This window comes from Monodelphis domestica, chromosome 1 (genome assembly GCF_027887165.1).
Source record: "Monodelphis domestica isolate mMonDom1 chromosome 1, mMonDom1.pri, whole genome shotgun sequence".
NCBI lineage: Eukaryota > Metazoa > Chordata > Mammalia > Didelphimorphia > Didelphidae > Monodelphis > Monodelphis domestica.
Window position 1 is genome coordinate 213,672,522 of NC_077227.1, and position 23,160 is coordinate 213,695,681.

General features: G+C 35.4%; 1 protein-coding gene across 16 annotated transcripts in view; it reads left to right on the forward strand.

Annotated features, from left to right (window-relative positions):
- The window catches only part of HEATR5A (HEAT repeat containing 5A), a 186,207-nt gene extending 171,703 nt beyond the window's left edge, over positions 1–14,504 (forward strand). For 11 of the 16 annotated variants that reach the window (XM_056810409.1, XM_056810414.1, XM_016427533.2 and 8 more), the window contains 4 exons: positions 326–550; positions 9,203–9,357; positions 11,214–11,427; positions 12,908–14,504. In XM_056810409.1, the coding sequence (XP_056666387.1) occupies positions 326–550; positions 9,203–9,357; positions 11,214–11,427; positions 12,908–13,212 (899 nt within the window). In that variant the 3' untranslated portion in view covers positions 13,213–14,504. The remainder of the gene's footprint in view (positions 1–325; positions 551–9,202; positions 9,358–11,213; positions 11,428–12,907) is intronic. The other 5 variants (XM_056810416.1, XM_056810413.1, XM_056810408.1 and 2 more) reach the window with 1 other exon arrangement.
- Positions 14,505–23,160: the final 8,656 nt, after the last annotated feature.

Here is a 23,160-nt window from a genome sequence, read left to right on the forward strand (position 1 = left end):
CATTCCTCGCTCTCTCTTATCCCCCATATCTAAAGAGACTAGATACTATATTTTTAAAATATCAACTATAAGCTGAAAAATTTAATTCTATACTAGAGACATTATTATTAAAGATAGCTTTAAAAGTTCATGTCATTGATCTTAACAATTAAAATACTTAAGCAAGTATATCTCAATGGCATTAAATTATATTTAAGTCACAGTATGTATTGACATATCCTAGTCATGAAATCATAGACTTAGAGCTGAAAGGAACTGTGTGTTGATGTGGCTTTTTAGACATACTATAAACATGTAAAATTTAAGTAGGAATTTTTTTTTTCAGGAAGCATTTCAGTTCTCCCTACTATTCTATACCTCATAATTGGGGTTCTTCGAGAAACTGCTGTGAGATTACCTGGAGGCCAACTCTCTTCTACTGTTGCAGCTGCTCTACAAGCCTTGAAAGGAATATTGTCTTCTCCCTTGGCTCGGGCAGAAAAGAGTCACTCTGCCTGGACTGACCTTCTTCGAAGTGCTTTAACAACAGTCCTAGACTGCTGGGAGCCAGGTAATTAAGACTTTTTGATAAACAGAACTTTCCCAGTTTTCTTTTTAGGATAATCTGTTGCCTGATTCACTGAGACTTAAATTTAAATAAAGTTGCAGCAAAATCCAAAATCCTTTCATTTTATAGAACTGTCTCTCTTCATTGGATATGTGTTCCAAGAGTAAGCACATGTAGGTAGAGAGCTAAGCACATAAGTGTTCACATTTTAGTGTGATCTTTAACCTTTATAGGAACTAAATGTCATGCATTCTGGTGTTGAGGAGCAGCTGAGGCAGTATGTTTAATAAAAATAGAAGCAGTACTCAGCATGACTGATTAATCACCACCCATCAGTTTTCAGTTTATTTTTTTCTTTGGTGATTTTCATTTGCAGCTGCTTAATAACTAAATAAATAGTTAATAAATATATTAATTATAATAAATATATTAATTGACAATATAGTGATTAATAAAATATATTGATATATTGATGATAGATATATTAATATAATAAATATAAATAAATATTCAGTGCTCTTAAGTATAAGTATATATATATGTATATATATATACATATATTTAAGCATATACTGCCTCTCTACTGCATTATCCTTATAAAATTCAAAGTCCTCCCATCCCATTATTATCTAATGCAACATTTTCTTAAAGCTACTTCTCTCCCATTGAAGTCAAATTGTATTATTATTCCATTCTTTTCTTCCATCTACCTAAGTATCCTATTCTGTGAAGTTAATGGAATGGCATTAAGTATAGCTTCCTAACCTAAGATAACTTTTGCTTCGCTTTAAAAATGAAAGTTTCTGATGAATATAACTTATTGATTTAATTGACTTAATGTTTGAGTTTGCTGTTCTGGTTATTCATTTTAAACTGGTTACTTTTTTCTTCCTTGATCACTAGTTTTATTTGATACTCTAAAGACTATGCTACTTTAATCTATCCCAGTTATATGGTTTTTATTTTCCTGTGAACAGTTAAAATGCTTAAAGTTCTGCTTTAAAGAAGTCATTTTCCTAACCATTCAAGAGTGTTTTAAAATCTTAACTCCAGTGTTAAAATGCAGTTCTTTTATTTAAATAAAAAGGTTAATACAATTTAAAAGAGGATAACTCTCTGATTAATCAGTGACTCCACAACCATATTTTTAAACTCATTTTGAATAGTACCCACATTCATATCATTTTTAATGCAAATTTCATAATGGGAAAAGAATGTATGAGAAAGCATAAAAGCACATGAGTAATACCTTCAGCAGCAGCATTAAAAAACCATTCATTAACTATACTCAGACTAAATGGCACTAAGCTGAGTGCTAGGTTTTATAAAATGTAGGTCAGAGAAGGTCCCTGCCCAAAAAAAACTTATAATTTTTAAAAAATCATTTTTACTGAAAGTCAGTAGGTGGGTAATAAAGGAACTAGAACAATTTAAAGAAGACTGACTGACAGTAAGTTTTTGGTTTTCATAGATTGATGGAAATGAAAACCACAAAGTGGATTTTACTCCTACTTTGACATCAGTTTCTCCAAAAACAGTAAAACAGGCAACTTCTTTGATTAGAATCAACCTGTTATCTATAAATTCACCCAAGAAATGACTGCTCCTAACTCTGTATTTACCCAAGTCATGTGTCTTTGTTCCTGATGAAACCTTTATTAGCATAATTATATCTAATTCTTATTTTAATATGGGATCTATTGCTCTTTTGTGTAGTATATCCTGTATTTTATTCAGATTCCCATCAATCCTATGGCAAGGGGCATAGCCAAATTAATATGTACTTAAGATTTTTTTTAATGTTTTGGCTTTTCCTCTTAGGCTTAATTGTATTTTCATTAGACATTTTTTATCATATCAGAGTATGGATAATAGAAATATTATCTTTCTCCAATATCTGGCAACTATAGATGACAAGTTGCTTTTATAACCCCACTTAAGCAATATTTACAGACTCAAAAATAGTAAGTTTCCATTTTTCTAATTTGTTGCTTATGATAGGCAAATGCTTTGTCAGTTCTACAAATTATTCTAAAAATATGGGCCAGAAACCTGTTCATTTGTCTTTAAGAAAATTAGTCTCTCTAAATGATCACTCTATTACAGATATTAATACTATGGAAATAGGTCTTGATCAGTGATACATGTAAAATCCAGTTGAATTTCTCATTGACTATGGAAAGGGGGAGAGAGGAGAGGAGGGAAAGAATATGAATCATGTAACCTTGAAAAAAATCTTCTAAAATAAATACATAAATTTTTTAGGAAAAGGAAAAAGAAAATCAGTATCTCACAACATATGCTTAAAACTTTAAAATGTCATACTGAACTAACTTACATATTATAAAAAGGCTCTACTTTTGTTGCCATTGCCACTGCTGACCCAATAAAGGCCATAAAGGAACTTTGCACCCATTTCAAAAGAAGATGGGAGTAGGGAAGGGCACAAGTTGCTTTAGAAAAAAGATGATAAGAGAAAGAAAGTTCAGATAGAGCATTATCGCCATAAGAATGAAAGAATACAGACTAGTTGCCTAAGGTATAGTGATAGAATTAAGAGTTATAAGGTACTTTAAAAATCTTCCAGGTCAACCATTTTCCAAAGCATAAATCCTCTCAACAGGGTCTCTAACAAATGATCATTCAGACTCTTTTTTGAAGATTTCCAAGAATGAGAACTCACTAGTCCCAGAAGCAAACCATTCTATATATAGGTAACATTCTCAATCTCTCTGTCTCTGTCTCTGTCTTTGTCTCTGTCTCTCTCTGTCTCTCTCTCTGACAATTCTTAATTCATGTGAAAGGGGTTTTTTGGTGTTCATTTCAGTTTTTTTTATCTCCATGAACTGGTCCTAGTCCTACCCGTTGAGGAGAATTAGAATGAGGTCATTCTTCCAATATGACAGTCCTTCAAATATGGAAGACAGCCATCATGGTCTCCCTAAAGTATACTCTTGTCTGCATTCTTTCAGTACTCTAAATCCTGCTTTCTTTTCTTTGGGCATGTTCCCACTGGTCAGTTTCCCTATATATATGTGTAGCATATAAAATAAAATACAATACTGCAGATATGATTTGGCAGAACATAGTAAGATGATAACAACTTTTTTCTTTTTTTAATTTTAAACATTGTTTTTTTATTTGGTCAATTTCAAACATTATTCCTTGGTTACAAACATCATTTTCTATTCCTCCCTCCCCTCCCCCTCTCCCTCCATAGCCAACGCACAATTCCCCTGGGTATTATATGTGTCCTTGATCAGAACCCATTTCCATGTTGTTGGTATTTGCACTAGGATGTTAATTTAGAGATATCAACTTTTTTCAATCACCAAAAATCTGCCTTCTCTTCACCATCTCTACCCATCGCCAACTGAGAAATGAAAAAAAAAAACTGTTATAAATATATATAATTGGGCAAAAAAATTTCCATATTTGCCCATGTCCAGAAAAGATATACCTCATTCTTCACTCCTACCAGAAGATGGATTGCATTTTTCATCATTCCTTTGAAATTCTGGTTGGTCATTATGCAAATCAGAGTTCCTAATTACTTCAAAGTTGTATGGTTTTACTATATTGTTATTGTATAAATTTTTCTCTTGGTTCTATTCACTCAGTATCAGTTCATATAGATCTTCCTAGCCATTATTTCTTACGGCAGAATCATATTCCACTTTTATATATCATAATTTGTTTAGCCATCCCCAATTAATGGGTACCCCCTTCAGTTTCCAATTCTTTACCTACACAAAAGGAGCTATAAATATTTTGTATATCCTTATTTAGAGTTTGTTTAACTTAGGACTAAGATCCCTCCCTTAGTCTACTCTCCCTCAAATTCATTCTTTCCCTCTTCTCTCTGTCTGTTGTATGAAATGTATTTCTTTATACTCATCTGTATATGTCCATATGTGTTTGTATATTCTTCCCTCTTTTGACCAGTTCAAATGAGAATCAGGTGTAAGTATCAGCCACTTCCCTCAACCTTTTCCTCTTTGTATAATTGTACATCCTTATTATATAAAATGATTTTCCTCTCCCTTTTCTCCCTTTTTTATTCTTCTGTTAAGATAATCAAGACATAATCAACCATCTCTAAGGCTGATAGCAATAATAGCTAACATATGGGACATACCTTGTGTCAGCCACTGTGCTAAACACTTTACAAATATTATCTCATTTTATTCTCACAACAACAGTGAAAGGTACGTACAGTTGTTATTCAATCATTCAGTCATATCCTACTCTTTGAGACCCCATTGCATACTAATACTGTCCATGGGGTTTTCTTGACAAAGATACTGGATGAGTTTGCCATTTTCTTCTCCAGTGCATTAAGACAAACAGAGGTTAAGTGACTTGTCAGGGTCATAAAGCTAATAAGTGTCCAAAGCTGGGTTTGATTTCTTATCTTCCTAACTCCAGGACCAGCAGTCTCTATCCACTGAGCCACTTAGTTGCTATTATTATCCCTTTTTCAGACTAGGAAACCAGGGCAGAGTTAACCTCTGTGACATACTCAGAGTTAAACAGCTAGTAAGTGAGGCTAGATTTGAACTCAGGGCATACTGATTCCAGGCCTGGCCCTCTATCCCTTGTGCCACTTAGATGCCCTTAATTTTTTCTAATTAGATTCCTTTTATATCCCTGTTGATGATGGGGTTCCAACAGTTCTATTAGTCCCTTATGATACTATGTTCATGAATGCCTTTTTATGTTTCTCTTGATTCTATTTATACTTTAAAGATTTTCTGCTGTTTGGGTTTTTTGGCAGGAATGCTCAGAATACCCCCATTTCACTAATTGTCCATTTTTCCCCCATACCACAGTATACTTATTTTTGCAAGGTAACTTGTTCTTATCTCTAAGACTAGATATTTTGCCTTCTAAACTATTGTATTCCAAGCTATTTACTCTTTTATTGCAGTGGTGACTGCTGAATTATATGTACTTCCAATTGTGATTCCTTAGTTCTTTCTTTCTGGCTACTTATGGTGCTTTTTCTTTGACCCAGAAGCTCTGGATTTTGACCGTATAATGTTGCTAGGAGTTTTTATTTTGGATTTTCTTCCATGATATGCCTCCTGGCTTTTCTTCTATTTTTATTTTGCCCTCTTCTAAGAGATCTGGACAGTTTTCATTTGTGATTTCTTCAAATCTGCTTTGGTCTTAAGGTAATTTTTAGTGATATTTTCTGTTTCTTATTTCATCATAGTTATCCCAGGTATCCTTGTCTCCTCTTCCTCCCAGATAGCCATCCCATAATGGGAAAACAAATAGAACTGCATACCAGAGGGGATGGGGGGCACTCAGTACAAATTAATGATACATTGAATAAGTCTGAAAGTATGTGTGATAGGTAATACCTACCTCCAAGAAAGGGTAGATTGGAACTGTCTTCCTCATATCTCTTCATTTGAAACTAAGGTCTTTATAATTTTATTACATTTACTTTTATTTTTTGGCGTATGATTCTTTGCATTTACATTGATGTAGTTACTGTATCTATTATAGTTTTCTTGGGTCTACTTCACTCTGCATCAGCTTATATAGATCTTTCCATATTTTTCTGTATTCATCACTCACATCATTTCTTATAGCACAGTAACATTCCATTCCATTACTGTACCACAGTTGTCTAGATATTCCAAAATCAATGAGCACCTACTTTGATCACTCTAGTGAAAATATTAATAATATGGAAATAGATCTTGATCAAATGACACATGTAAAACCCGGTGGGAATTGCTCATTGGCTACAGGAGGGAGGGGGAGGAGAAGAGCAAAAGAATATGAATCATTAATCTAGACAATATAAAACATTTAGGAATCTATCTGCCAAAACAAACACAGGAACTATATGAACACAACTACAAAACACTTTTCACACAATTAAAACTAGATCTAAACAACTGGAAAAACATTAACTGCTCCTGGGTAGGATAAACTAACATAATAAAAATCACAATCCTACCCAAATTAATCTACTTATTCAGTGCCATACCTATCAAACTACCAAAAAACCTTTTTTATAGTATTAGAAAAAATTATAACAAGGTTAATATGGAAGGAAGAACAAAAGATCAAGAATATCAAGGGAAATAATGGGGAAAAAATGTGAAGGATGGTGACCTTGCAGTACCAGATCTCAAACTGTATTATAAAGCTGTGATCATCAAAATAATGTGTTACTGGCTAAGAGACAGAAGGGTGGATCAGTGGAATAGACCAGGGGTAAATGACCTCACTAAGCTAGTGTCTGATAAACCCAAAGACCCCAGGTTTAGAGACAAGAATTCACTATTTGACAAAAACTGCTGGGAAAATTGGAAAACAGTATGGGGAAAAGTCGGTTTAGATCAACATTTTAAACCCTATACCAAGATAAATTCAAAATGGATAAATGACTTAAACATAAAGAATGAAATCAAATAAATTAAGTGAACATAGATTAGTATACCTGCCAAATCTATGGGAAAGGAAGGAATTTAAGACCAAGCAAGAGAAAGAAAACATTGCAAAATATAAGATGAATGATTTTGATTATATCAAATTAAAAAGGTTTTATACAAACAAAACCAATGCAACCAAAATTAGAAGGAAAGCAATAAACTGGGAGAACATTTTTATAACAAAACTCTCTGACAAAGGTTTAATTTCCCAAATATATAAGGTATTAAGTTAAATCTACAAAAAAATCAAGCAATTTCCCAATCAACAAATAATCAAGGGATGTGAATAGGCAGTTTTCAGAGGATGAAATAAAAACTATCAATAAGCACATGAAAAAGTGTGCTAAATCCCTCTTGATTAGAGAAATGCAAATTAAAACAATTCTGAGGTACCATCTCACAACTAACAGATTGACCAATATGACAGCATAGGAAAGCAATAAATGTTGGAGGGCATGTGGCAAAATTGGGACACTAATACACTGTTGGTGGAATTGTGAATTGGTCCAACCATTCTGAAGGGCGATTTGGAACTATGCCCAAAGAACTTTAAAAGAATGCCTGTTCTTTGATCCAGCCATACCATCACTGGGTTTGTATTATTAGAATAGAATAGAGGGAATGAGGATTTGAAATGGGTTTGAGTAAGCAAGGACTTTAGAAAAGCAGCTTGCTGGATGTCTGGAACCATATGGGCTCCCATTCTGGAATGGGAAGAGGGCATATAAAGAGATGCTTAGATTCCATGGGGGTCCTTTGATCTTGGGACACTGAACAGAGCAGAAGCTTACTTCCTGTGGCTATTTTGGATCAGGTTACAGGAGGTTGCTGAAGTCTCTGACAGATTTGGAGGTTCCTGTTATCCAGAGATTTTCTCTGATTCTGAAACTGGTGACATCAACTCTCATTTGGATCATCTGTGTGTGTGAGCTGCTCAGGCCATTGGCCTTTAAGCTATATTATCTGACAACCGAACTATATTCCTGTTTACAGTGGACCATATAGGCAGATTAGGTAGTCAGGAATAATTTAGGCAGATAGAGCAGAGAGTGTAGCCCAACTTTGTCGGGACCGAAGCAAACTTTGGAGGTCAGATTTGGGGAAATAGCTAAGAGTTTGATAGAGCTAGGTACTCTGTCTCCCTGGTCCACTTACCCATTCCTGTATTTGATGAAATAAACCGCGTTCATGTTTATATCATCCTGAGAGAGCAGTCAGATCGTGTTGTCAGCATCCTACAGCACTGAGGTCTACAGCTGGGCTTCAGCCTGTTTTCAGTTACCATTGAGTCCAACACTGGTTAAAATACAATCTAGAGACTTTTATCAGATCCTCTACACACTTTTTTCCAGTTGGCAAGCCATTTCAGAACCCCAAAGAGATCATAAGAAAAAAAAACCCTTGTACAAAAATATTCATAGCTGTGCTTTTTGTGTTGGCAAAAAAATTGGAAAATGAGGGGATGCCCTTCCATTGGGGAATGGCTGAACAAATTGTGGTGTATGTTGGTGATGGAATACTATTGTGCTAAAAGGAATAATGAACTGGAGAAATTCCATGTAAACTGGAACGACCTCCAGGAATTGATGCAGAGTGAGAGGAGCAGAACCAGGAGAGCATTATACACAGAGACTGATACACTGTGGTACAATCGAATGTAATGGACTTCTCTACTAGCAATAATGCAATGATCCAGGACAATCCAGAGGAACTTGTGAGAAAAAATGCTATCCATACCCAGAGAAAGATCTGTGGGAACAGAAATGCATTAGAAAAATATAATTGACCACGTAGTGTGATAGGGATGTGATTAGGGTTTTGATGTTAAAGGATCACTCTACTGCAAATATTAATATGGAAATAGGTTTTGAACAATGATACATGTATAATCCAGTGGAACTTCTTGGCAGCTTTGGAAGGGGGAGGAGGAATAAGGTGGGAGAGATCATGAATCTTGTAACCATGGGAAAATATACTAAATAAAATTTTTAAAAAATAAACTTAAAAAAGAAAACAAGAATTGGCTTTTAAGTCTCGGTTCTACCACTGCCCACCCCATAACCATAGACAAGATACCAATGTTCTCTGGACTTTGGTTTCCTGATCTGTAAAAGACAAAGGTTTTAGAAAAGGCCCCTTCTGGCCCTCAGTCTTGAATTCTGTGTTCAGGGCCTGTCTCTAATGGATTATTTCTCTTTAGTAGATGGAGCACATCAAGAACTAGATGAAATCAGCCTACTTACTGCCATAACAGTATTTATCTTGTCTACAAGTCCAGAAGTGACCACCATCCAGTGCCTACAAGAGCGCTGTATAGAGAAATTTAAAGCTACACTTGAGTTAAAAGACCCAGTAGTAAGTGTACTAAGTAGATTAATCAAAGCTCTTTTTTTTTTTAAACCCTTACCTTCCATCTTGGAGTCAATACTGTGTATTGGCTTCAAGGCAGAAGAGTGGTAAGGGCTAGGCAGTGGGGGTCAAGTGACTTGCCCAGGGTCACACAGCTCGGAAGTGTCTGAGTTCTGATTTGAACCTAGGACCTCCCGTCTCTAGACCTGACTCTCAATCCGCTGTGCTACCCAGCTGCCCCCATCAAAGCTCTTTTTAAACTACCCACAGCTCTCTTTTCCAGCCTGCTGCCTTCCTGTTCTCTTCCTCCAAGGGACCAGATTTATCATTGATCCATCCATGTATTCCCTCCAACAATGAGATTATACCCTACCTGCATCTGCCAATACTATCCAGCTCTGATTTGTATCCTCCCTCAAGGGTTCTTTTTGACCTCCATGCCCCCTTTCCCATGACAATTCCCCAATTACTCAGACTTTCCAATCTAGTAAAATCTGCCTTAGCTTGTTCACCCCACTTCAAGCACTCACAGCCATCTTCATACCACAATACAGCTCATGCTTTCAAAAGATGCCATGTGATACAGTAGAAAGACCACTGACTCTGGAATTAGAAAATGAGTTCAAATGCCACCTCTAATGTTACCATCTATATGACCATAGACAAATCACTTTAGCTATCTTGGGCCCTACATTCCTCATTTGTAAAATTAAGGGATTGACCCCTTGGATTGCAGTCAGCTCTAGCACTATATGATCATGTGACTCTGGGGCTTTAACATTTACTTTCTCTCTTAGTAACAACTATGAGACAGAAGGGTAAGGGCTAAGCAAACAGGCTCAAGTGACTTGCCCAGGGTCACACAGCGAGGCAGTGTCTGAGACCAGATTTCAACCTAGATCCTCCTGACTCCATGCCTGGTACCACCTAGATGCCCTTTTGATTACTTTTTGAATCACAAGACCAGGTAGTTTCAATTAATAATTGAAAAGGGTTTATGCCCCAACTTTTGAATAGTGTATTGCTAAAACATTATCTAGTATTGCTGTTTACCAATCTTTTCAATATGGACACTAAACAACTTAAATAAATTGTTTCCAGATATTTACATATGGTATTTTGTGAATTTTTACATTAAGACTTCACAGATAATGCAAGGAATAATTAAGTATATTCCTCACACAGAAGTCACTCTCTTAACAGTTAGTAAACATAAGTTCCTTCTGCTTACATAGAACTAATAAATTCTGTTTCTAAAAGTATAGGAACCAATTCTGATTCTTAAAAGGAAATGTAAATTGCACATCCCACCCTTAGAGATATTCAGATATGACCAACGTCATCTGAATAATGAATAATTTCTATGTATTTATTTTTTACCTCATGCCCTCCTTATACAATGAAATAGATAGCTTTATAGTACCTTTCCATGTCCTTTGCTACAGCCTTAAGCACAGACTTTAATCATAAGGGGAGCTATGTTATATAAAGGTATTTAACTTGTGTAGTCTGACCACAATTTCTTAATCTTCCTCAAACCATAACTTGGCCTCAAAAATAGTCACATTCCTCCATTCCTTCCTATATTGCCCAAATAATTCTAAAATCACCTTAATTGAGAATGGAAGAATTTGTCTTTCACTTTATATAAGACAGTTTAAATGTATGATACAGATTGAACTTCAAATATGATAATGAAATTGAGAAAAGATTCCAAAGTAAATAACACTGCCTAGGTTCCTACCCATCACATTTTCATGGTGACTTTGTCTTAACTACTAAAGTCTCAGAGGTCTCTTCTGTTGTTTGTAATTCCTATTTTCCTTTCAATCTGTAATTGTCCATATGTTTTGCCCATTTAGGTACAAATCAAATGCTATCAGCTGCTGCTTTCCGTTTTTCAGTATCCCAACCCAGCAGTATCTTACCCTTATATTCATTCATTAGCATCATCCATTGTGAGGAAACTTCAGGAGACAGATAAAATAAAACCTGAAGATGCTGCTGAGCTTCAGGCAATTCAAGAAGGCATCAAGGTTTTAGAAGCCCTAGTGGCTATTGCTGAAGAACAGCACCGTAAGTACACCCACCATCTCCTCCTCTCTGCACTGCAGCTTAGCTATTGTGAAAAGATTGTTGTAATAAACAATTTGAAATTTTAATTTTGACCTACTGTGAAAAAGAACAGAAATCAGAAAGTTACTTATATTATATTGTATTGTGTCACATACTTGTGGCATTATATTCAAGGCAAGAAACATTGCATATCTGCTGTGTTCATAGGAGAGAGGTCCAGATTGGAGAATCAGTGGCATAAGAAAAGCTATTTGGAGGTGTAAGAGTACATGTGATGTATAAGGGGGAGAATGTAGAGGGGAAAAGAACAGGACAAAGGGCAGAACCATGGCAGGAACCAACATTTTAGAGGTCAGGATGATATAAAGAAGAGCCAGAAGTTGTATTTGTGAAGGAAGGAAGAAAACCAGTATGGCACAGTGGGAAAGATGTTGTATTTTAATAGAACAATCATAAGATAACAGCTAACATATAGAACCTTCTTGTTTTTAAAGCATTTTATGTATATTCTACCCAAAATATACAGTCCCAGCTCAGTGACTACAGGCAATCCACTTAGCCTTGGGATCTCAGTTTCTTCATCTGTAAAGTGGTGATGGTGGGGTTAAATATTAGATAGCAACTAAAATGCCATCTTCCAGCTCTATTTCTAAGAACCTGAGAACCATAAGAAGGCAGTGGAAACGATCAAGAAATATGAGTTCATCAGATTTTACAGAGGCCAAAGAAAATAAGGACCAAGAAAAGCATTCACTTTTATATTAAAGAAATAACTGGTAACTTTTGAGAGAGACACCCTTCTGAGTAGAGTGTGGATTAAGAAGCAATATTGCTGAGTATGGAGGAGTGAGCAGGTGGTGAGAAGTTAGAAGTACCAATGATAAATTTCTTTCTGGAAATTTGGAAGTGAAAGGAAAGGAGAATTGGGTAGCTAGAGACACAAGATCATTAGAGTTAAAGTTAGGAGAGACAGAATGGCATCTATAGAAGTTACAGAGATTAGCTGAGAACAAAGAGAAGGAGACTATGATCTTGGCACAAAAAAAATCATTAAGGAAAGCAAAAGAATACTTTTAGGATTTAGATGGACAGTAGCATCATGAGACTTGTGGGCTTCCCAAAAGGAAAGCGATAGTGATAGTAACAAGTGATAATGAGTCATAGTGACAGAGAAACAAGTGTATGAAATATGATGCCAAATTCAGACTTGCCACCTGTTAGTAGGAAGGAGAAGTTTGTAAGGGAAAGATGAGATCAGGAAAACTGAATGGTTGTTGGAGAAGGACAAGGACTTAGAGAAGTTTGCTTGCCATAGAAATAATTGTATCTTGGGAACAGAAGTTAGAGAGATTTTGTTTTTCTCTCCTTAGGAGCAAAAATGTATCCTCAAAGAAAATTAATCTTATATAGATCATGTTATTAAATAAATACATACTGTTTACTGAACCTAGGGTTCATGTTTTATGTTCAAATTTTATAGGAGCTCAGCTGGTGGCCGGCATTCTTCCCATTCTCATTTCCTTTCTTCTGGATGAAAACACTCTGGGCTCAGCATCTACCACAATGAGAAGCTTACATGACTTTGCTTTGCAGAATCTGATGCAGATTGGTCCCCAGTATTCATCAATTTTTAAAAATCTCATGGCTTCTTTTCCTGCAATGAAGGCCCGCCTTGAGGCAGCTATAAAAAGCAATCAGGAAAGTATCAAGATCAAGACAACCCCTAAACATATCAAGAACTCTGGAAAAAATTCAAGTATTCAATTAAAGACTAATTTTTTTTAAGGTTATTTTTCTTGAATTGCAAGCATCTTAATCATATACTTTAGATGGAGAATTGGTGCCTTTTCATTTCCATTTGAGGACTAGAGTAGAATTTTAGGCACAAATACATTTGGAAGTTGGATCTATTCTAAAACAAAATTGAAGAACATTTTTAGTCTTATGTGACACTGACCTTTTAATTCAAAGTAAACTATTAAAATGGAGAATGAATTTTAATTGATAAAATTGCACAAAAACCCTATCAGAATGATTCCCAAGAACTTCAGGAAGAGATAATGAACTTAAATTAATTCAAGAATCTATGACTTTTTTTTTTTAAGAAAATGAAATGGATTCCTTCTGACAGTCCAAGCACACGTGATATATTTAGTACCATGTTAGATACAGAATTAACTGTAGTGCAGTTAACTACAGTTTATAATGATCACAAATGCTAATTTTAAATTCTCCCCTATCAAGTAAATATATTAAATGTTCTTAGATTCTTCAAAAAAGATAAATTATTGTGAAGTTGCTTAAGCCAATTGATTACGGTAATATTGATAGCTTTAATTAAATTCTAAAAGGCTCTAAAATTATCCAATATATTTTAATACACAATTTCATTATGGTTCTATAGTTGTGTAACTTGAAACTTGGTGTCTTAAAAAATGACATCTTTTTCAAAATATGTTTTTGGTTTAGTTTTATATTCATCATTTCGGATGATGGAAATTTGCTAATCCTGTATGGAGTTAATTCTCCTATTGAAGTATGTCTTAAATGAGTTTTGTCTGTTTACTCTACGCCTAATTATTTGGTTTATTTTAATGTGTTGAATATATTCATATTACTAAGTTTAATATACATGTAAATTCATATCCATCTATTGGGATTGGCAATGGGTTTACAAAACTGTCAGATTTAGTAATGACTTTCACATCTTGAAAGGAGTATAAATGCATTTTTAATAAGGAACATATTTTATTATAGAAAGAAGCATAATAACTGCTCTTAAGTACTTCCTAATTGTTGGTGGTCCTTGCCTTTCCCTTTCCATGACAGTATTATTCTGCATAAACCAAGCACTGTGTCAAAATAAGCACAGTATTTCCTTGCTAAAAACTGAAGTGATAGAGGTACCTTCAGAATTGGGAAAACACACTGGGGCTCAGAATATGTGATGCACTGTATTTTATTATAAGTTTTGTATATATTTACTATCATAAATTGTACAGAATTAAACATTTGATCAAAATTCTAACATCAAAACCAATTTTTCTAATTTACATAAATAAACCTAATTTTCTTCATCATTGTTGTATTTTAAGTTATTTTCCCCACAAGAGAAGATGGTCAGTGACTTTTTTGCCTCAAGAATTATAGTTGTTTAGAGCCACTAGTTGGCTCAGTGGATAGAACCTCAGACCTGCATTCAGGAGGACCTGGGTTCAAATTTGGCCTCAGACACTTCTAGTTGTGTGACCCTGGGTAAGTCACTTAACCCCATTTGCCTAGCCCTTGCCCTTCTGTCTTAGAGTGGTTACTGAGATAGGAATCAAGGGTTTAAAATAAAAAATTTTGTTTTTTGGGAGCAAATAACATCAATATTTGGTGTCCTGCATCAGATGAAAGTGATGACTTAAATCTACATAGTGACTTTGACATAGTTACTTCAGAGGCACCTTTTCTTTTATAGTACTTTTTATAAGGATGAGTAAAATCTTTGTCCTCTAGCAGTTTCTGGGTTCATACTTCCTAATACAGATAAAACCCAAGTTGGGTTGTTTGGTAGTAAACAAATCCATGCATCTTTTATTTTGTAGTCCTACATCTTTAGATTGTCAAACAGTTATTTGCATGCAATATTTAGTACCTTAGTGTTATTTAGATGGAAGGTACTATATATGTATATCTGGATTGGTAAGGGATCATCTCTGAAGTGTAAAGAATTTAATCTTGGAAAGCTTGTCTTGGGTATCTTTTCTATAAATTATTTACATAAAAATTTCAGTGAACTAAGTGAGCATTGATTCATCTTTTGATTTTATTCTTTTAGAATACTTTTGAATACACTTGGCCCTAAAAATGAACTTCATATTTTGCCTAGTACCAAAATAAAGTTAGAATGGTACTTAATAGCTTTTAAGAGAAGATGCTAGCCAAAAAACTAGTGGAAGTTCAACCTACAAATCAGTTGGCACAAATAGTGTTCCTGATAACAGATTTTATATACAGTTGCGTATTCTTCATAGATGGACAATAATTTAATAGCTACCTATATAGATTTGAGATACATTTTATAAGATGGACTTGGTTTCTAATCTTTATCAAAAAAAAATATAAAAATAACTAGATTCCTTTCTGATAAAGTAATATTTAAATCTTAAAATACTTCAAATATTCTGCATGTATTCTAATAAATTTGTGATGTTGATGTTACTTTAATTAGTTTACAAATGTTTTCCAAATTAAATATGCCAGTTAGCAGCTTGGAAAATTTTTTTTAACAGAGATCTCCAAATGACGTGATAGAAACATTAATGTTTTCAGTGCTCATGTCTACAGTTCATATAAGTGACAGAAAATGTGAACTGTTGTTTTGCCTTTCTTTTTATATTGTCCCTAAAAGAAAAGAAATAGCAACTAAACTTACTCAGCTCTCTGGTTTAGTTTTAGGGTGCTATTATTTTAAACATTTCCCCTCCCCAGCCCTCACCATAAAAAAGAAAGACATTCTATTTTATGTGTTCTCCATGATCAGATGTTTGGAGTAGCATCTTTGACAAAGCTACTTTCTATTAAAAGAACATTATTGCATCTAAAGGGATATTTTACTTAGCAAAGTCAAAGGTAAAATTAGTAGTAGTCTCTCGGTAACCGAGAATGACAATTGTCTTTGTGCGCTTTCATCTGTGATGTAGATGAGTGTGCACAAAAACACTTGTGCGTGAAGGAGATTTAAGTGGAAAAGTCAATGCACAGAGACAGTCCCACTGTCTCAGCGTTGGAAGCCTGGGTCCAATGGCACGAAAGGTCGTTACACCTGGAGATTTCCTCAGCTGCATTGGATGGTCATGTTGTCTTTTGTTCTCCAACACGCCCTAAGCACTCCACAGTGTTTTGCTGCATCGCCCTCTCAGCCGTTGAACCTTCTTATTGGTTTCTTCCGTCTGTTCGGCCGAAGCAGTCTTCACATGCTGGGTGAGCAAAGCCCTGGTTCACCAGGGGTCCACGATGACCCCTTGGCTACCCTCACAAGGTTTAGCCGGCCTGTCGAAGCCATTGCCCAGAGTGTGGCCGCTGCCGCATGCTAGCAGCTACTGGGAGCCACAAGTGAGAGCTGGGTGTCAGGTGGGGGTCAGAGGCTGGAGAGCTGCCCTAGGAGGGCATGACAAGCCCTCCATACCAGAGATACTACTCCTCCCTGAGCACCCCATACACCCCAAGGTAAAATTAATTTTGGTTAAATAAGCATATCTTTACCTTTATTTCCCTTAACCCTAAACCTTAAGTATTACCAATAATATTCAAATATTGATGTCCCTCAAAGTGATAAAACTTGACCCTTTTCCTATAATTAAAAAAGCCTCTAAAAAAACCAGTATGGTATGTGTGGTTACAGAAATTCAAATCAGTGTTTTAATAGGATCTGGTAACAATCTCATGTTAAATAATAGATAAACAAATGACTGTATTATGCCTTTTTAGTTTCATGATTGAATTTGCCTTTTTAGTTTCATGATTTAATTCTAACGGCTGGTCTCACTTAGAGCCTGGAAAAGACTGTTCCTAAAGACTGTCTGTTGGACATTCCAAAGACAAGATGGTGGCAGAGTGTCCTCAAATTAGTGATTATCAAAAGAAGAATACAGAGGAATTTACACCTCCCAAAATCATAGGTCTTAAAACTGAAATGAACCTCAGAAACCACCTCGTGCAACCCTTTCTTTCTAAAGCCATGAGGACCATGGCCTTACCATCCTTAAGGGTTAGTTCATATGCTAAATTACGTCCATTAAGCCTTCCCTGAACCCTTGTATAAGATAATTTAATTAATGTTTTTTTAAATTCTATAAATTCCTTAAAGAATGTCTACATAATATTTCGATTCCCCAGGTTTCTCTAATTCAGTTAAGTGATACTTACTAAGTGCTTATGTTCAAAGCACTGTACAAAATACGGTACTTTTTCCTCATTCCTAAAATGGCATTGTTGAGCTACATTACATATTATATTCCCTTCCATCCCTTGTCCTATGATCCATGGTTCCCACTTTCTGCAAGCTTACCACTTAACAAGGATAAGATATGTATACAATATTAATTAAAAGTGTCCTATACCACTTAGTTAAACATTAGGCTCAGTGACCTTCCATATGTATATATGCCTAGAAAGCAATATAAATGAAGTAATGAATGGATAAGCTATATATGAAAGCAACTTATTTGTAGTCATATTTTGTACATTGTGTAAAATATAAAGACCAACTAGCTACTTAATGTATTTAAGAAGAATATTCTGTATTGAAAATATATTTTTTAATTGTGCTTATGTATACAAGTAGACCCCCTGAGAACCCAGGACCAGCCACCTTCATGGGATGTGAGAAGCCAAGAACTTTGGCTTACTCTTCACTAGCCTGCCAATGGAAGGCAAGAAGAAAGACCAGTGTTACCTGTTGTCACTGAAAGTAGGCCTTCCCTTCACCATCCACCTTCATTGCCCTACTGCCACGTTGCCAGCCATCAAAGGATGTCCACTGACAGCTATATACCAACCTCTGATCTCTACCTCTGCTAGAGGTTTCCTAGAGCCTCTCTAGGCTCTTCATCCCACTATCCTCTTGATAAAGACCAACCATTATTCCCCCAAGATCTCTTTGTCTTTTCTATATGCCCTGCTACATTCCTGGTCTAAGTACCATCTGCCTTTTCCATCTACCATGAACTAAATATAAACAAGAGCCCTCCTTTATGTGTTATCTCCCCAATTACTTCAAATTCTAAATTCCCTGAGAACAGAGAATGTCTTGATTTTTCCCTTTGAATAGTGTTTAGCACAATGCTTGCTATATAATAAATAAATGCTTTTTCATTCTATTCCAAGGAGAAGCAGCCATGATGCATTGAATAGAGAACTAGTCAGGAAGAAACTGATACATAGTGACTGTATAGTATGTTCCTAGGAATGTTATTTAATATTTTTCAGTGCTCCAAGACAGCTCTTAACACCTGGTGAGCAGATTCCAGTGTGCATAAATGGAAAAAAATAGCTCACTATATGTAGGAAATCACAGATTTGATTGAAAAAAATATACACATTGTGAAGATTGGATTTAGCTATCTCCTGATTGTAACAATGAAGATACTTAGCTCTTTCATTGTTGTGAATTTAAAATTGTAATCTCCTGATTGTAACAATGAAGGGACTTAGCTCTTCCTTTATATTGAAGCTAGAATTGTAAGCTACAATCTATTTTTACAAAATAGGTGTTAAGTACAAAAAGGTGTTAAGTAACTACAAAAGGTGAATTAATCACAAAAAGGTGTTGTTAAGTAACTAAAAAAGGTGAACTTAACAAAAGAGGTGTTTAGTAATCCAAAAAGATAAAATCTAACCAAAGAAGGTGAGAACTAAAGAATGGGCAGTCCTGGAGAAAAGCGTTGGCTGTGATTGGTAGATGTGAAAAATTTAAGGGAGGTGACACAAGAGAAAAAGATCTTTAAAAAGAGGACATAAAGGCCAGAAGGACACATTCAGTCACCCGGGCTTGGAGTGAAGGATCAGTCACTTGGAGCTGAAGGGAAGACAGACATTCGAACAGTCAGTCATTGGACTTGGAGTGAAGGACGGAGGAGTGACTGGAAGACCAATACCCAGACTTCTTTTAGACTGTTACTGTTGGTGAGTGAAAAGCTGACTTAGTGACTCCGCCTTTCTGAAGCCTCCAGGTAAGACCCATCTTCCTGAGACTCTCTTTCCTTGTCTGGGACTTAGAATTTATAACTGGTAGAAGAAGAAGCCAGAGTTTTCCCTCTCTCTCATTCCTTAATATCTTCCTTCTATTATAAATATTGTAAATAAACTACCATAAATTCCATTTATTTTAGTAATTCATTTGGGATTTAGAAATTAAATCCCTGGTGACCACATAATATATATATTCAGAGTCCAACCACAATTTAATTTTAATAACACACAAACAAAAAAACTGGAGAAAATAGTTCCAGAGGGTTGTTACCTGATCTGAGGTACCTAATTCCAAAGTCAAGGCTCTTTTCCACACTACTATCTATGGAAAACTAATTTGGATTAGGATGATTTTTTTACCTCAAGTGACACTAATGTAGAAGGCAGCCACAAAGGCAAGAAAATCAGGGTATAAATCCAACCTCTGATATAGTACCTAGATGACTAGAGGCAAGTTATTTAACCTCCCAGTGGCCCAGGATTTCCTATAAAAATAGTTCCTTAAACTAATGAAATAATAGATCCAGACCAAAAGAAAAAACTGACCAGATATATTAATGTGGCAAATCACAGATTTTTTTTAACCCTTAACTTCTGCCTTGGAATCAGTACTAAGGGCTAGGCAATGAATGGGTGACTTGCCCAGGGTCACACAATACAAAATGTCTGAGGCCAAATCTGAACCTAGGACCTCCTAAGTCTAGGCCTGGCCCTCAGTCCACTGAGCTACCCAGCTGCCCTCGACAGATTTTTTTTAACCAAAAAGGAAAGATGATAGCATCTACACATGTTATGCCATATCACCAAGAAAAGAGAATTTTGTTCAAAATGTCAAGAAAGTCCCTAACACATCTGTAAATGAATTTATTATGAAGTCTTATGAAAATACATTGTATAAACTAATGTTGACTGTTTTAATCAGCTTTAGAAGGACTAAAGCAATCATGTCACAATCTATTCTTAGAATACTGGGATAAGTCCAAAGTAATAACTAATAAAAGATTTCAAAAGCTGGCTGAAAGTAGACCAGCTACTGGATGAACTGAATATTGAATAAGAATATGACTTCAAAATTAAAATACTCTGATGTAATTATGAGGCTTATGAGCACCTAGCAATAAATCTGTTCATTATTTGTTTCTATTGGATTTTTTGTGAGAAAGATTTGGAATTTCTCTGGGTGACTTTCAGAGCCAAAGGTTAGTCTTCAGCCCTACAATTTGCCGGGCATAGTGCTGAGCTGTAGGAATACAAAGAAATGCAAAAAACGGTCACTTCTCAAGGAATTCAATATAATGCCAAGAACTAGGTACAAACAATAAAGAGTAAATTGGAGATAATCTTAGAGGTAAAATAACTAAGATTAAGGAGGACTAGGAAAGGCTTCTTGAAAGAGGTGGGACTTTAACTGAGACTTCAAGGAAGCTGGGGAATCTAGAAGGCAGAAATGAAGAGGGAAGAGATTTCCAGGTATGAGAGACTGTCAGTGAAAATGCCTAGAACTCTTGGTGTTGGACTGCAGATCAAAGCATGTGATTTTTAACTTAAGTTTATTTGAGTTTTTGTTTTGGGATTTTGGTTTTATATGATTATTCTCTTTCAGAAATTATAAATAGGGAAATATGTGTTGCATGCCAATATATGAGTTGCTTGCCAGCTCCTGGAGGAAGGAGGGACAGGAGAATATGAATCACAGAACTTCAGAAAACTTATGTGGAAATTTGTTATTTTATGTAAAAAAACAAACCAACAACAACACACAAAAAAAAAACACAATTAAAATACAAAAGAAAAATGTCCAGAGTTGAGAGTTGGCACATACAACAAGCAGCAAGGAGGCCAATATTGCTGAGTCATAGTTTGTGGGAGAGTGTAAGATGTAAGAAGCCTGGAAAGGTGGTAAGAAGGGACCAGGTTATAGAAGGCTTTGAAAAAAAATATTGAATGATGGAATTGGAGATAAGAAGCCACTGGATATGAGAATCATATGCATATAGATGATAGCTGAATTCATAGGAGCTAATGAGATCATCAAGTGAAATAGCATAGAAGAATTAAAGAAGATTCATGGTAGAACCTTAGAATGGGAGAGACCCACCATTATTGGGCATGATCTGGATAAAAATTCAGCAAAGGAAACTGAGAAAGAGTATTAAGACAGGTAGGAGGAGAACCTCGAAGACCCAGAGAACCAAGTATCAAGGAAAAAAGGCAGGTGAACAGTGGTCCATCATCATCATACAGTGTGCTGTAAAGGTTGCAAAGAGATCAAAAATGAAGATTAGGAAATCTGTAACAACTCTGTAAAGTGAGATTTTCAGTAGAATCGCCAAGTGATTAAGCCGGGATCATCTGGTAAATCTTTTCCTCCACCCTGTTAGTTTTGTCTCCTATAAATTAAGAATGAGAACCTGTTTATCAAATCTGAAAGCTATTTTTCAGTAGATGCTCTGCACTGTTGAAATGCTTTTCAGCCTGAGTTAAAATGTCCTATTGCATCAATATGAAAATGAGAAGTAGTTAGTTGCTTCCTCTTCTTTGAGTCAATAGTTTTCAAAGAGCTACTGACCATTCTTGTTCTCCTCTCTGAAATTTTACTAATATTTAATTTGTCCTATATTGCACATCTATATTATATAATGCTGTATAAAAAATTCTCCTCTCTGAATTTTTACTAATATTTGATTTGTCCTAAATTGCACATTTATATTATATAATGCTGTATAAAAAAACATACTTTTCTAAACATTACATAGTACTCATCTCCTAACACAATACAGTCTAGCCCCTTGGCCTTTTTGCTGTTCTTTATAAACAGAATTCCATTTCCTTGGCTATGTCCTATGCAATTGGAATGTATTCCCTTCTTCACTTTTGAGGCTTCTCCCTTACATTCCTTAGTTTTTTCAGATTTTGCTCAGATGCCACCTTCTTAGGGAATTTTTTCCTGTGCCTGTTTTGTATAATTATTTGGTCTCTTCCCCAGGAAGACTAAGTCTCTCAAGGGCAGGAACTATTATTTGTCTTTATATCCCTGACACCTAGTACAGTGCCTGACACATACTCTCAGTGGTATGCTGGTAAATGTATAATGACCAGATGTCTGAGGGAAATAATTATACCTGAGCCTAGAACAATCCCCACCTCTAACCCTGCCCCCTTAATAAATGCATGTTGATTGATTATATAGCGATAAGGGTACATTTAGGTTACATTACTTCACTGAGTCTTTTTAAATCATATCAGCTAGAAGGAATTTAAAGAAATTATGCTGTCCTTCTCTGGACAATGCTACTCTTATATTATCCTGAGTAGTTTTAATATCACAAAATTATAAAGTTAGAGCTGAGAGGTCCCTTAGAGGTCATCAAGTCCAACCCCTTCATCTTACAGATGTCCTAGAGAAGTTACATGACTTTCATTAATCACACCATTCTGTCTGGGGTAGGCAGAATTAGAACCCAGTTAGGTAATTCTCTAAATAGAGCACTGAGCTTAGAATCAGAAAGACTTAAGTTCAAATCCAGGCCCAGAATTTTATTAGCTGTGTGACCTTGACCAAGCCTAACTCACAGTGTTGTGGTGAGGAAACTAGGTAACATAGTGAATAGAACACAGGACCTGGAATCAGAGAGACTTGAGCTCAATTTGGCCTCAGATATTTACTAGCTCTGTGATCCTGAACAAGTTAACCTCTCTACCTCGATTTCCTTAACTAGAAAATGGGAATTATAAGAGCACCTACCTTATGTTATTGTTGTTAAGGATTAAAGTGAGATTAATATTTGTAATGCACTTACCTGTGCCTGGAACCTAATAGATTTTTTAAAATACTTGTTCTCCCTTTCTTACTCCACATTAAGATTTTTTAAAAATCTTCAAGTTAGAAAATTCCACACTAGAATTTTCCATGGAATTCCACCCATCTCATATCCTTAAGTCTCTTTCTTGTCTTTGCTGTGATCCCATATTTTCTATAATAATTTAGAGTAATTG